Source organism: Malus sylvestris, chromosome 16 (genome assembly GCF_916048215.2).
Source record: "Malus sylvestris chromosome 16, drMalSylv7.2, whole genome shotgun sequence".
NCBI classification, from domain to species: Eukaryota; Viridiplantae; Streptophyta; class Magnoliopsida; order Rosales; family Rosaceae; genus Malus; species Malus sylvestris.
In genome coordinates this window covers 3,151,761-3,165,587 of record NC_062275.1, presented here as the reverse complement: position 1 = coordinate 3,165,587, position 13,827 = coordinate 3,151,761, and the positions used below count along the sequence as shown (strand labels likewise).

The window sequence follows — 13,827 nt, the reverse complement described above, 5'->3', positions numbered from 1 at the left end:
CCCTTCTCGCTTAACTTTGGAGTTCCTACGGAACCCGAAGCCAGTGAGTTCCCAAAAGGACTCGTGCTAATGAAGGTAGGCATATACATATATGGCATAGAGGATCCACTCCCCTAGGCGATGTGGGATCTAACACCATTGTGTGCCTTTGCCAAACTTCTCATCCCCTTAGTGTAAAAATATCGATGTACTAAAAGAAAATATTAACGTGTGCTTAAAATGTGAGCCCAGTCTAGGTCACATGAGCACTTAAATTCTAATTAGACGATTAAATTTACAAAGAGATTAAATTGATGCAATTCAGAAATCACATGGTGTAATACAAAAATTGAAACATCATGACTAATTTTTCAAATGACTTCCAAACTTTGTGGTGTAACATATTAAACCATAATTTCTTTCCATTTTCAATAAACAAGAAAAATCGCTTGTTACTACTCCAATTAATCTTCTTCATGTCACGTAAATAAAAGAACAGCTTTTTATTTCTGTCTATTTTTCACTGAAAATCAAAGTTGAATAACAAGTTTTTGCAACCCTTGTTCTTTTAGAAAACACTTGTGTGGTCTTGTTATCCCTAAAATTTGTGTTAGGAGTGTGCACGTAGCTTAAAGTAATCTTTTCATCTTACATTGTTTTGCATTTCTTTTTCAAGTTAACTAACTAAACCCCTAAAAAAAAACTAACTAAACCCCAAACCATTATCTTTTTTTTATTTCTATCATGAGTACTTTCATAAAAAAAAATATCGAGAGAATATCAGTAATTTAAAGTTATCTCTTCTAGTTATCGTATTTGTTAATGTTGGACACTTTTAGGCGTAAATACAGGTGATGGTCTGGAAAGAAGCCACAAAGAGCCCAAAGCAAAGTCAAAGCTTAAGAGATACAAGAGGCCAAAGTCCAAGGGGCTTAGAAAAGAATATGTTCGAGCATCGAAAGTCAACTGCCTAGAAAACACCGACTAACCAGGGTTTATGAAGGGCTTGTTGACTGCCAAAAGCATGTGGGCAGACTGACAACTTTATGGCACAAGTCTCTAATACATCAATCAAGCCACTTGGCGACCCAAAGTTAGCAATAGGGACCCAGGATAAGGACATAAAGTGGGCCAGAACACACTCAAAAAGACTGGGTTCGATAACCGAGGTCGACCGTGAAGTTTTCATTGGGAATGCGTGCTATCTTCATTGGACACCCATCACTTAATCGCTGAATGTTTGGTTGGCAAGTGTAAAGGTGTTAGTAAACTAGTCTACGTATATAGGCGGCACACTGAATGCCAAGTAGGAAGAACCCAAGGGTGAGGGATTCACCAAGGGCCTATGTAAAGGGGGTGAAACCCTCTAACATGGGGGTTGGATGAAAAAAAAAGTGAGAGAATTAATGTATTAGCCGAGCGCGATTTTAGTCTTGTAATTAATAGAATTTGTGCTACACAGTGGATGTAGCCCAGTTTTGAGGAGTGAACCACTTAAATCTTTATGTCCATTTCATTACAATTCACATCTCAAGCCCATCAAAGATTTAGTATTCTAGTTTGTTAACCTGCAAATTTTGAGCGTTCACAATATGTTTATTAAAAATGAATAATAATTTGAGGATCACAAGTCACATACAATATCAAATAGAACTAAGAATTTTCAAGGGCTGGTAAAAAATTATATGGAAGCTATGTACTAATACAAGGTTTCCGAGAAATTATGTGGAAGCTTAATTATTATTGGTATCAAGAAAATGAATTGTTATTAGCACTTCAAAATCTCATTATGCACAAATACAATGTTTTAAACTCCCTTCACGCATTCTTAATTTTTCAAACTCGGGATTTTTTTTTTCTTTTTTTTTTTTTAAAGAAAGGGACATGCGAGTTCTTGTCACAATTTAATGGCGATGGCCTATTAATTGCATTAGAGCATTTCCACCTCTAAAAAGCCTCGGGCAATAGCCAATTCAATCCAACCAAGTGAATAGTAATGACTTTTAAGTGAACAGTAACTGCCCAAGTTGTGACGACCCATCCCTAATTTTTTATGTAATTTTCTCCCCGTGTATGTGAATTGACATTTATGCCCTTATTAGCAAAGTGACATGGACATGGTATTTAGGCTTTAAATTATTTTTCTCGTTATCGTAATTAAATTTACCCGTTGTTAACACACTTTAACGTAACATAACTTTTTCGTTACAAGTCCGATTCGAGCCTAACTCACGCATGGTTTTTTGGCTTTAAATTATTTTTCTCGTTATCATAATTAAATAGTACTCGTTGTTACGAATGCTTGGGCGCGAGTTAGGCTCGAATCGGATTTGTAACGAAAAAGTTACGTTACGTTAAAGTGTGTTAACAACGGGTAAATTTGTACACGTGAGTACTAATATTACAGTGTTGGAAACATTGTTTTCAATAGGGTACGTTCGATTATGTTAGATTTCTTTTGACTTCATTTGTACAAAATCCTATCATTTTTCTTCTTTCAAATTGGAATCGTGACTTGTTGTGCACCCACCAATCAAATCCATCATTCACATCTCTCTACCAATCAGACTCACCCTATCTTCCTTTTTCCACCAATCAGAAAACATTATCTCACTTCCTCTCATCTTCTCATTCTCTCTCTATCCCAAGATTATCTCTTCTCTGCAACACCAAGGATCATCATCAAAACCTCACAGATCGAGCATAAAACAACCACCATCGTGATCTTCTCATCGTCACGAACCCAACCGTATAAACCGATTTTCAAATGGTTAAGTTTTGACTAGTCAACTCGGAAGCTCCAACTTGGATGAGTTTACAACGACGTGATCTCGGCCGAGTTATGAAGTTTTGAAGGTTGTGGAAGTATCCACATAACTTCCTGGAATCCCCAAGCTAAGTTTGGTGTGGAGACCATGTCGAAACACACAGTTTCAAAGAGTCGCGTTTTTGGCTGAGACTTTCAAGGCATTTTCCTATCCATTTTTGGACTTCCAAAAGGTATAGACTTGTTCTACTCCTTAAGAGCTTCATTTCCATATAAATTTCATAAAAAATGGTTGAGAAATCAGCAAGTTATAAAGATTTGAATTTTTCCCCAGAAACCTGTGAAGTTTTCCAATTCTCGGCGAAACCAGATGGCGGCGAAGGTCCACCGGAAAAGACGACGAATATTCTGTCAAAGTTGACAGAATATTCTAACAGTGTCAGGTATCGCCGTTAAACTCTATTAACTGTTTAATGAAATATTCTGTTAAGTCTTACGAAATATTCCTAACGTCTGTTAGCCACTGACTTGCGCATGGGGACGCGTGTGGCCGTGGGCTAACAGGCACGTGAGGGCACGTCCGGCCACCAGCCGACGGGTGCTTAACATGTACGTGTTCGTGACGTCGAGTACAATGTTTTTCACATATTTAAACCTTCTGTTTGAGCAAACTATGGGGAATTTTTCCTAGCTTTTAGTGTATGTGTTAATTAATTAATTATTATTAGTTGTTTCGCATATAGGGGAGACTTATCCTGAGGACAAGTGAGGCTAGGGGCCACGATCCATCGACGTATCGGTGAGTGGGCATTTGTTTTCGTGTGTGTGTGTGTGTGTGTATATATAAACTTTATAGTTTCCACAAATTCTTTTGAATTGATTTATGCATATCATGCCACGATTACATAATGTTATAAGAAATGTTGCACTGTTGTGAAATGCCAAAATAATCCTATGGGATGCACAGGTAAGTTTATTTTGTTGATTAGAATTATTACATTATTATGACATGCTTATATTCATGTAGTTGCTCATCATCACTGCACTCTGGTGTTAGTGCTCATCCGGGGCCAGAGCCAGTGCTAGTGCTAGTCTTTCACGTGTTGTTCACCTTTATATCGCACACTTGCCTTGGATCCAAGCAGGTGCCAGTCCTGTCATACAGGTCGCATTAGGCGACTCCGACTCGTAGGTGACCGTGACTAGCACCAGTCTTCACGTGATTTTAGCACTAGAACGTATATTATGATTACACCTAGTCCTGTTGTACAGGAGGCGACTCCAACTCGTGTGCTAGCATAGTTTGATGAGCATTAGGCCAGTCGTACATGTCGCATTAGGCGACTCCAACTTGTGTGCTAGTATAGATTAATTGAACACCTGATTTTATTTATATTACTGTTAAGATATTGTGATGTGGCATACTTCTGGATTTACTGTTGATATGCATTTGATTTCATACCTATAAGTAGTATGTTTTTCTGGAAACTATACAGGTTTTACAGCGATGGGTTAGTATGTTCAGAAAATAAATGGTTTTTATAAACTTTTGTTTTTGCCCACTCACCCTTCTGTGGCATATGAGAATTAGCCGGCGATTATGACGTATCCCCGTTTAAATGTAAGGACTGTTTCCGTTGTGTATTAAGTACTTAACTAGATTCAACTACACTATTTTTCATCTATGCTCTGAACATTTGTATTATATGGGTTCTACCCTCTAATGCGCACTCACTTTATTAGTGTAAATAAGTTCTAGTTTCGGTTTTAATTTATTCACATTTTTACATCATTCACACTGTGGTTACGTCACCTTCGGGTGACGGCCAACATGCCTCGACTCGGTCGGGGTGTGTCACTAGTGCATCTTCATCCTAAACTGAATAGCCTAGACAATTCGTATTAAATATAATTATTTTTTTATATAAAATAATAAAATAATAAAAGATAATTTTATTTTTAATTTTGGATGATAATAAAAATTGGTTGAAAGTATTGAAAATATCTAAAAATATTAAAATGTGGTGTAAGGTGGAAGAACATGGTTATGTATTTTATTTTATTTTTTATTTTTTGTATTTTTAATTGTAGCTGACATCAGCTTATGTCACATGACCTAGGGGCCTAGGTTAGTCGATTTTAGCCTGGGTGAGCAATTAGGCTCCCCTAGAGTCCAATGGATTGGAATGGGGTGAAGGGGTTTTGGAGGGATGAAGGAAATAATCCACTATCCACTAAGAGATTTGAGAGCGGTGGAAGTGCTCTTACGACGAAGTGGGTCAAGTTTAATTCAGATAACAAACAATTAGTTTTACACAATGGATTAATTAACGGTCACATGTGAAACTGTTTCCCAAAAGCTGAACATAGAGATGGTGCAGCTAGCATAAAGAGAAAATTGAGTGCTTACTAATGTACCTCATTGTGATCATTGCGAGCCTACAAGTCATGCAATCATATCATATAACGTATTAAACTTCAAACAATATTCAACATAAATATATGATTCGATGAGTACATAATTAACACGACTAATATACAAAACACGCGTCAGTGCATAAATTATTTTAATAAAAATGATTTAGCTCATTTTTTTTTATGAATTATTGTATTATTATTTATATTAGCTTTCATTCTATTAAGAGAAGAGCCCTTGTCAACTTTTTTCCTCATTTTTTTTTTAATTTTGCCCTCAATTTTGAATACACAATATTGACATGAGGAAGGTAAAATAGTAATTTTGTACATTTTGACAAAATGATAATCATATCCCTAATTTTCCTATTTTACCTTCACTTTTGTTACACAATATTTACATAAGAAAGACAAAAAACAGTAATTATGTAATATTGGACAAAAAAAAGTAATTATGTAATATTAAGATAAAATATGCACTTATTAAGAGAAATTGTTTCACCATCATTTTTTCATATTCTTTAAAAATTTAAAAACTAATCACACTCTTTAATAAAAATAAATAAAAAAATAAAAAAATTGTTCACATACACAATGTGTGCCTAGTTTATATTAACTTTCGTATTGATCAACAGGTGAGCCGATAGGAATACACACATCAAACTTTTTCAAAAGTTGATTTAGTTCACTTTTGTTTTTCTTTGGTCATATGATTTGGTCCACTACACTTGGATCACTTAGCTAGTACCAATTATTGGTCCTTTTTTTTTTTTTAATTTATTTTTTTTAACGAAGTGCTTTTATTAAATAGCAGGAAAATGTGTACATCCTTAGGAAGGGATTTAAAAAGCCATTCGGGGAAAAGCATACCATTTATAAGGAATCTTTATTCTTAAATACAAACAAATGAAGACCAAGTACGCTGTTCTGTTACAATGTTGTGAAGCATTAGTAAACTCAATTGACTCCAATTGCTTGGCAGGTTGTTTCACGTCAACCAGGATTCCTTCTATCGTTGCAGCAGCATCAATCTCCTCCTGCAACATCTTAACAAGGTTAGCAGCATTTGTTTCCACATTCACTTTCTGGTAGCCCTTCCCAACACAAGCACCCATGCCTTCCCTTATAGCCTCTGCCTCCATCATTAAGCTTGACGCAGCCACCAAACCACCACGGCCCCTCCTTTAGCTGCTGCATGGCGGAGGTTGTATCGTTCACTCTTTCTCTGTCAGCCTCCACCTACTCAGTCCATTGGTTTTTCTCATCGTCAAAGCCTCCATTGGTGGTATTAAGCCTTCATTAATCACAGCTTCATTTCTGCACTTCCATATTCTCCAAACACAAGAATTTGCTCAAAGACCTCTTGACAGCCAGAAAATCTAACTACTCTCTTTCTCTTTGATATGATCACGTAGGGCTTATTAATTATATCACCAAATTAGTAGTTATTGACCAATTGGAGAACTTCAAAGCCAAAGGCTAAGCTCAAACAATATTGATTGGGACCACTACAGTACATTTGTAACCTCTTCTTATGCACCACCAGCATATAAGGATATTGACGCAGCACGAGCATAGAATGATTACAAGCGAAATTTTTCGAACAACAAAGTTTTGGAATCCACCATTTTATTTTCTTCATCTTTCTTCGTAAGAATTGACTCATATCTTGTCCTACATCATTTTCTTTCCTTTTTGTTGGTCTGATGCGTTTGTAACAATTGGAGTGTTTGTAACATTAGAAAATTAGCAGGACCTGGAATTGTTACATCATTATTTAATGGTCAAATTAACAGCTTGACTAACTTATATATATATATATATATGAAATTGCAAGCAAAACATAAGTTTGTATATGACATTAGAATGTTTTTAAGATGATGTATAAGATTGCAATTATACCTAAATTTAACGGTGCAAAATATAAATAACCCAAAAAAATAACACGAAATTGTACCAAGGGAATTAGGATGCCAGGACCTCCATATACAAACTTGTTTGGGCCAATTGGAGCAGTTCGAGGTCATGAGTAATGGCAACGGCCTTTTGAAGATGGGGACATTAAAGTAAATGTCTATACGAATAAGCTGTTAGCAAAAGTAGAGCTAGACCTGGCAATTTTCAATTTGTGGATGAACTCAGTAAATGAAGACTACCCACAAAATAATCGAACACATGAAAGACGAACTTAAAATCTTTTACTCTCAAGAGTTGAACAGAATAAGAGACGAATTTAAAATCTTTCATTCTGGAGAATAAAAATAAACATCAAAACTACGAACAATAGCATGAATGGAATCTGAGTTTGTCTTCGTATAAACTCGCGACAAGAGTCTCAGTCTCTTGGTTTTTTATTTTGTATTTTTCTATAAAGCCATACAAAAAATTAGGTAATGCCCTACCTGTGCATGGGCATGTGCCACCGTGGCCGAATCTATTATTATTTATACTGAAATAAATTTAATTAATTAATTAAGCAGAGTTAGTGAAATAGTAACACACGGACAAAAATCGTAATCTAGTCCTGCATGTTAACAGTCTGTGTGACAAACTGACAATGCTTAAACTTACGTACGAATTTTAATTTTTTTTGTTTTTTTTATTTATTTTACTCTGTCGAAAATCCAGCTATTATTATAATTATTATTTTTTAGCTGCGTTGGAAATTTGAATTTATTTCCCCACCTGCTTGCTTGTCTTTGAAAATTAAAATTTACGAGACCCACCAACATACTTGCACATTCAACTCTGTCCATCCCCTCACCTGCCTTCACTCTATGCTTTGATTTAATTATATATATTCTTTTATATACGAGCAATATTGAGAACTTATCAATTTTACTAAATATATGATCTCGAATTTAAGATAAATACTCTTAACTGTTTTATTTCCGTAAGCTTTACTTATCATAATTAAACAGAATATTAGTTTTGTTTTTGTTGATTAAATTTGACTGCATGACAAGAGCACCACTGGCCATCCTGAAACTCTACCCAATGCACAGTCCTTTCCATCTGTCTCTGAAAAAAGGCCCAAATGATTCGGTCCTAGGCAATTTCCGTGCCATTAGGTTTGCTGATCGACCCAAATTCAAAAGCCAACCGATATAATTCAACGCAAACTACCTACCATTAAAATAAAAAAAATAAAAAAAAAGGGTCAGTGTAAATTACCTACCATTATATATATAAAAAAAAGGGTCAGTGTAAATTACCTACCACCATGCATTTTAATTTTTCTACACCTCCATTTGTGATTGACTTAAAATATTATTGTTCAAGTATTCCTAAAATAAGTAAGTATCAGCAAAACTTGTTGAGAATAAATCCTATTTTAACGAGAATAGAACATTGCATGGGTTTATAAGTAAGTAAGGTCACTTCTCATATTACTAATTGATTTTATGGTGAAACCTCAATTTTCTTCAAAGTAACAGAGCAAATTGTTCTATATGTGAAGCCTAACGGCATCCAATTTATATCTTACGCGTGATGGGACGTGAATTTCACATTAGGTAAAGAAGAAATCTTGCAAATTTGATTTTACGATGTAATCTCAAACATTTTTCGAAAATAAGCTGCTTTAACAAAACAATGCAATGGCAATTTGGCACACGAAAACGAAAACAGACGAAAGAAAAATTATAAAATGTTTCACGTATAGAAATACGTTATACAGTATACATACCGTACGACCTCGAGAACCACAAAAACGCGTCACTCCACTGTCTTGTCCGGCTTCCTGTCCTTACTCACTTTCATTGATCACAATCACTATCTCATCTCTCTCTCCCCTTTTCTACTGCCACAACAATGGCGTCTGTGTCACTCTCTCCACTCTTTCTCTCCTTCTTCTTCTTCTTCTTCTCCTCCTCCTCCTTCAACAACTTTTGCAACTCCCAACAATCCACCACCGCCCACGACTACCTCCAGCTCCCCCTCCTCCACAAACAGCCCTTCTCCCCGTCCCAAACCCTTTCTCACGACACCCACCGCCTCTCCCTCCTCCACTCCCGCCGCCGCCGCCGCCGCGACATCACCTTACCCGTCGTATCCGGCGCCTCCTCCGGTTCCGGACAGTACTTCGTCGATCTCCGCATTGGCACCCCTCCACAGCGCCTCCTTCTCGTCACCGATACCGGCAGCGATCTCGTATGGCTCACCTGCTCCGCCTGCACAGACTGCTCCAACCGGGAACCCGGTTCAGCTTTCCTCGCCCGCCACTCCTCTACATTCTCGCCCTACCACTGCTACGACTCTGCCTGCAAGCTTATCCCCCCACCCGACCCGAACCCATGTAACCACACCCGACTCCACAGCCCGTGTCGCTACGAGTACTCCTACTCCGACGGGTCACTAACCGCCGGGTTCTTCTCCAAAGAAACGACGACATTGAACACCAGCTCCGGGACACGCACGCAGCTCCCGAACTTATCCTTCGGGTGCGCATTTCGGGTCGAAGGTCCGAGTATCACGGGTCCGAGTTTCAATGGGGCCCAAGGAGTCATGGGTCTGGGAAGAGGGCCCATCTCGTTTTCCTCGCAACTGGGTCGCCGGTTTGCGAACAAATTCTCATACTGTCTCATGGACTACACTCTCTCGCCGTCGCCGACGAGTTACCTCAGAATCGGCGGCGGCTCTCCGAGCCGCGTCGTTTCGAATGCGAAATTCAGCTTCACCCCGTTGCAAGTGAACGATTTCGCTCCCACATTTTACTACATTGGGATTAAGTCCGTCTCCGTCCACGGCGCTAAATTACCGATTCGCCCCTCCGTCTGGGCTCTCGACGAGTCCGGTAACGGCGGCATCGTCATCGACTCGGGAACCACGCTGTCGTTTTTACCCGAGCCGGCTTACCGTGTAATTTTAGCGGCGTTTAAGCGGAATATTCGACTGGCGAGGCCAGCTAATCCGACATCCGGCTTCGATCTTTGCGTAAACGTGTCAGGGGCGTCGAGGCCAAGGCTGCCCAGGATGAGTTTTAAACTCGCTGGGAACTCGGTGTTTGCGCCGCCGCCGAGTAGCTACTTCATTGACACAGCGGACCGGATAAAGTGCTTGGCGATCCAACCCGTGGAATCTGGGTCGGGTTTCGGAGTGATAGGGAATCTAATGCAACAAGGGTTCTTGTTCGAGTTCGACAGGGACAGGTCGCGGCTGGGGTTTTCGCGCCATGGCTGCGCGCTACCGTGACAGCGAAACGAGTCCCCGACATTGACTCGGTGCTGAGTTTTGAATTTTATTTTATTTTTTCTTTCAATTAATAATTAATTGTTTTCCATATATATATATATATGTATGAGCAAAATTATTTTCGGACACTGTTTTGTTGCTTGTCTTTTATTATTGTTTTTGTTTTTTATTATAATTTATTTTCCCGAATCCCGAAGCACTTGTGAATTATGTATTTTTCTTTTAAAATTTACGGAAACAAGTAAAAAGTGAGCATCCCTCCATAACAAGACGTTGGTGGGGTCATTTTAGTCATAGATGCGGTCAAGAAATTATGGATGGTGTCATACGATGTAGGGAACTTGTGTTGGGCATAGGTTAATTTTGGGGGTCTTTTGAAATAGGTTTAAAGTAATTAAAAATTGGACCTATTTTAATATTAAAATGTTATTAAAAATTGGATTTATTTTAAAAGTAGACCTATAAAATTGGATCTATTTCAAATTTTCCCATAATTTTGGGGCACCTATATTTTACACTTTGAGGCGATTTTAAATTAGGCCATTTAAGTTTCAATTTTTTCGCGTCTTCGTATAAGGTTTTGAAATCGTATCAGTTATACTTTTTGTGTATTTGCACGTTTAATTAGTCATTAAAGTTGATGAGTTTTTAGGTGATGTGATGCAAATGTAACTTACATGTCGCCTCTAATCACAAATTTCATGTTCACCACTTCATTAATTTAGTGAACATTCAAATTATTCAATAGATGTTGACAAACTAAATAATAATTCAATAGACAAATGTGTAAATTAATATAATTTTATAACCCTTGGGTTGCACAAGTTATGGAGGTAATTTCAAGCCACTATTTTTAAATTTTGTCGAAGAATAAAGTCTCACATCGAAAAAAAAATTATACAGTTTATATGTGAGATATTCACTTTTAATATGATCAAAGTCCACTTAACACTACCTGATTAAGTTGTGACAATATCTGTGATATTGAGAGTTAGACCATGCTCGACTTGAAAAGTCAAATTGAATAATGAACCAAAAAGAACGAATAAGATTAAATAAACTATTTTTTTAAATAATTGATGAAGCTCTCCTCTCCCTAACATCTAAAAGTACATTTACACAATAATAATAATAGTGTTGCTCACGTACTCATTTTTGTGTTCTACACATATTTGTTAATTTTTTGCTATTAATTTTTTTTCAATTTATTCGATCTGATAACCGAAAACAGAAAGAGTGAGTGTGAAGTGAAAATGAGTATATGGATAACACAATGCTAATAATAATTATAATAAAAAAACGAAATTGGATACCATTGGGGCTGTGAGTGTTTATTGTGGACCTGTGGTCCAGAGCCGAGTCATCCGTGGGCCGTGCCTGGTAAAATTTAGGTGCTATTTGGAGCGACATTCTCTTGTCACCTCAATGTTAATTGACCAAAGCATCCTTCACTACCAATTTCATGTGTTCTGTACTGCCTGTCGTGACTCGTGGGGTGGTCCCTTTGGGACAATGATTTGCTTTCTTTTTATTTCTAATTCTTTATTTTAGGGAATGACAAATGACAAATGACAACGCTTTCTCAAGGCAATTGCATTGCAAAGGTTGAAATAAATTTACGCCTATATTTCACATTGTTCACAATGGACAAGTATAAACATGTGATAGCTGCCCAACATAACTGATTAGCAATAATGTAAGTAAATATGTATACATTGCACTAGTGCAATCTCTATATAGATTGGCGAATGATAGCAACGTTCTCGTTTGAACATTCTCGTTTTTCCTTTTCATATCTAACAATGTTATTCGATTTGAAACTGTTATTTTTTAGAAATGAACTCGACTAAAATCAATAGTGTCTCAATCCAGCATGTAGTGATTACTTTTCTACACCGACTGGGGAAGCATACAGTTGAGGGGTAGCCCATAACTGAGTTTCTGCTCTATATCATTGATTTGGGAAAGAGCAAAGCTTTCTAACTCGACAAGCTTGTATGCTTTGGATTATTGGGACAACTGAGGCCCTGTTAGTAGCAGTGAGCAAAAACGGATTGGGGGTTTGAAGAAAATCAAATGCGAAGCTTCGTTCCTCTTTGAAGTTGTTTACACATCTAACCATTAATTCAGTAAATAGACAAATCATGTTATTCAATTAAACACTAAAGTTTTGACAACGTTAATCAAATGGTTAAAGAATATTTAACTTCGTTGTTTTGCAGAAATGCACTTTAAGTAATGAACTAATAAGTAGACAATTCTGAATCACGCTAAATTCAAGATGAGAAAAAGAGTCTGAAAGTCCGACTAAGAAAGTCGGTAGCATCTGTAAATAGATTAGCGCTACTAAAAATTTAAATATGGAGAAAGATAGAGTTTATATATGTGTGTGTGTGTGACTGTGTGAGGGCCAAACTCTCAGATGCCATCTAATTCACAGCTGGCCGTGCATGAATCCCCGCAGTCTGTAGTGGCTAGCTTAGCTAGCGATGGAGCTCATCAGCTCCCATGAGTCCATGACTGCTCTCTCTCTCTCTCTCTCTAAACTCTTGTGCTCTCCCCGTCTGGGGCTCACGCCCTCCTCTTTACATTTACTTTTGCTTCTGTTTCTGTTGTGGAGATGAACATTTAATAAAATTTTATATGCGTATACATATATGGACCCAAACACAACGTTATCCGTCTCTTTCTGTTTGTCTCTGTGCACTCTCTCCCTTACAAAATGCAGATCATCATTATCCGTCTCTTTCTGTTCGAGAAAAACTTACATGCAACTGAAAGATTACCGTGACGACATCTCAACTCTATCGCAGGGTGCAAGGTTCTTAACTTTCCTACCATACAAATACAAAACAGTGCACCAAAATTTTAACTCAAACATCTGGAATGGGTGCAACTGGTAAACCCACCGAAGCACTGCGTCCAATTATATGCCAAGGCTCAAATGCATCGTTTTTGGGTCAACATAAACTTCTAGTCAAGCCCCCTGATTAAGATAGGCCCTTCAGCCCATTGGATTGGTCCTGTCCCGCAAAAATTACAATCCAAGCGAAATAAAGTAAAAAATAGGGGGTTTTTCCATTCAGGTCCTTTCCTATTTAAATATACATCAACTTCAAATAGTTTTGAAATGAATAAGATTATTGTCGACCCCAAAAAAAATTGATCACAAACGTTCACATTTTTGCCCTCCGTTTGAACGAAACCGATCGTATGGAAATGTCACATTCTTTTTATTTAATCAAAAACAATATTCTACACTAACCTACATTAAGACCATCTCCAACCCTCGGAAATAAAGCTTAAAAATTTAAGTCAAGAAATTTTAAGCCATATCCTAGAAACTGTTTTTCTCCTTTAACCCTTATGACTTAAAATTTTAGTCCGAAATTATTAAATAATGATTTTAGTCTAATTTTTTCTTTTTGGTAACTTTTTCGAAAGTAAAATAAATGTAGATTATCTTAATTTAT

At 37.3% G+C, this 13,827-nt stretch overlaps 1 protein-coding gene across 1 annotated transcript; it reads left to right on the top strand.

Annotated features, from left to right (window-relative positions):
• Positions 1-8,903: 8,903 nt before the first annotated feature.
• Positions 8,904-10,543, top strand: LOC126608593 (aspartyl protease family protein 2). Its single transcript, XM_050276544.1, has one exon. It carries the CDS (start codon positions 8,975-8,977, stop codon positions 10,352-10,354), a length of 1,380 nt encoding a protein of 459 aa, XP_050132501.1. The 5' UTR covers positions 8,904-8,974; the 3' UTR covers positions 10,355-10,543.
• Positions 10,544-13,827: the final 3,284 nt, after the last annotated feature.

Excerpts from the sequence above, each read along its gene's own strand:
- LOC126608593 (XM_050276544.1), top strand. The coding sequence starts at position 8,975 with ATGGCGTCTGTGTCACTCTCTCCACTCTTTCTCTCCTTCTTCTTCTTC.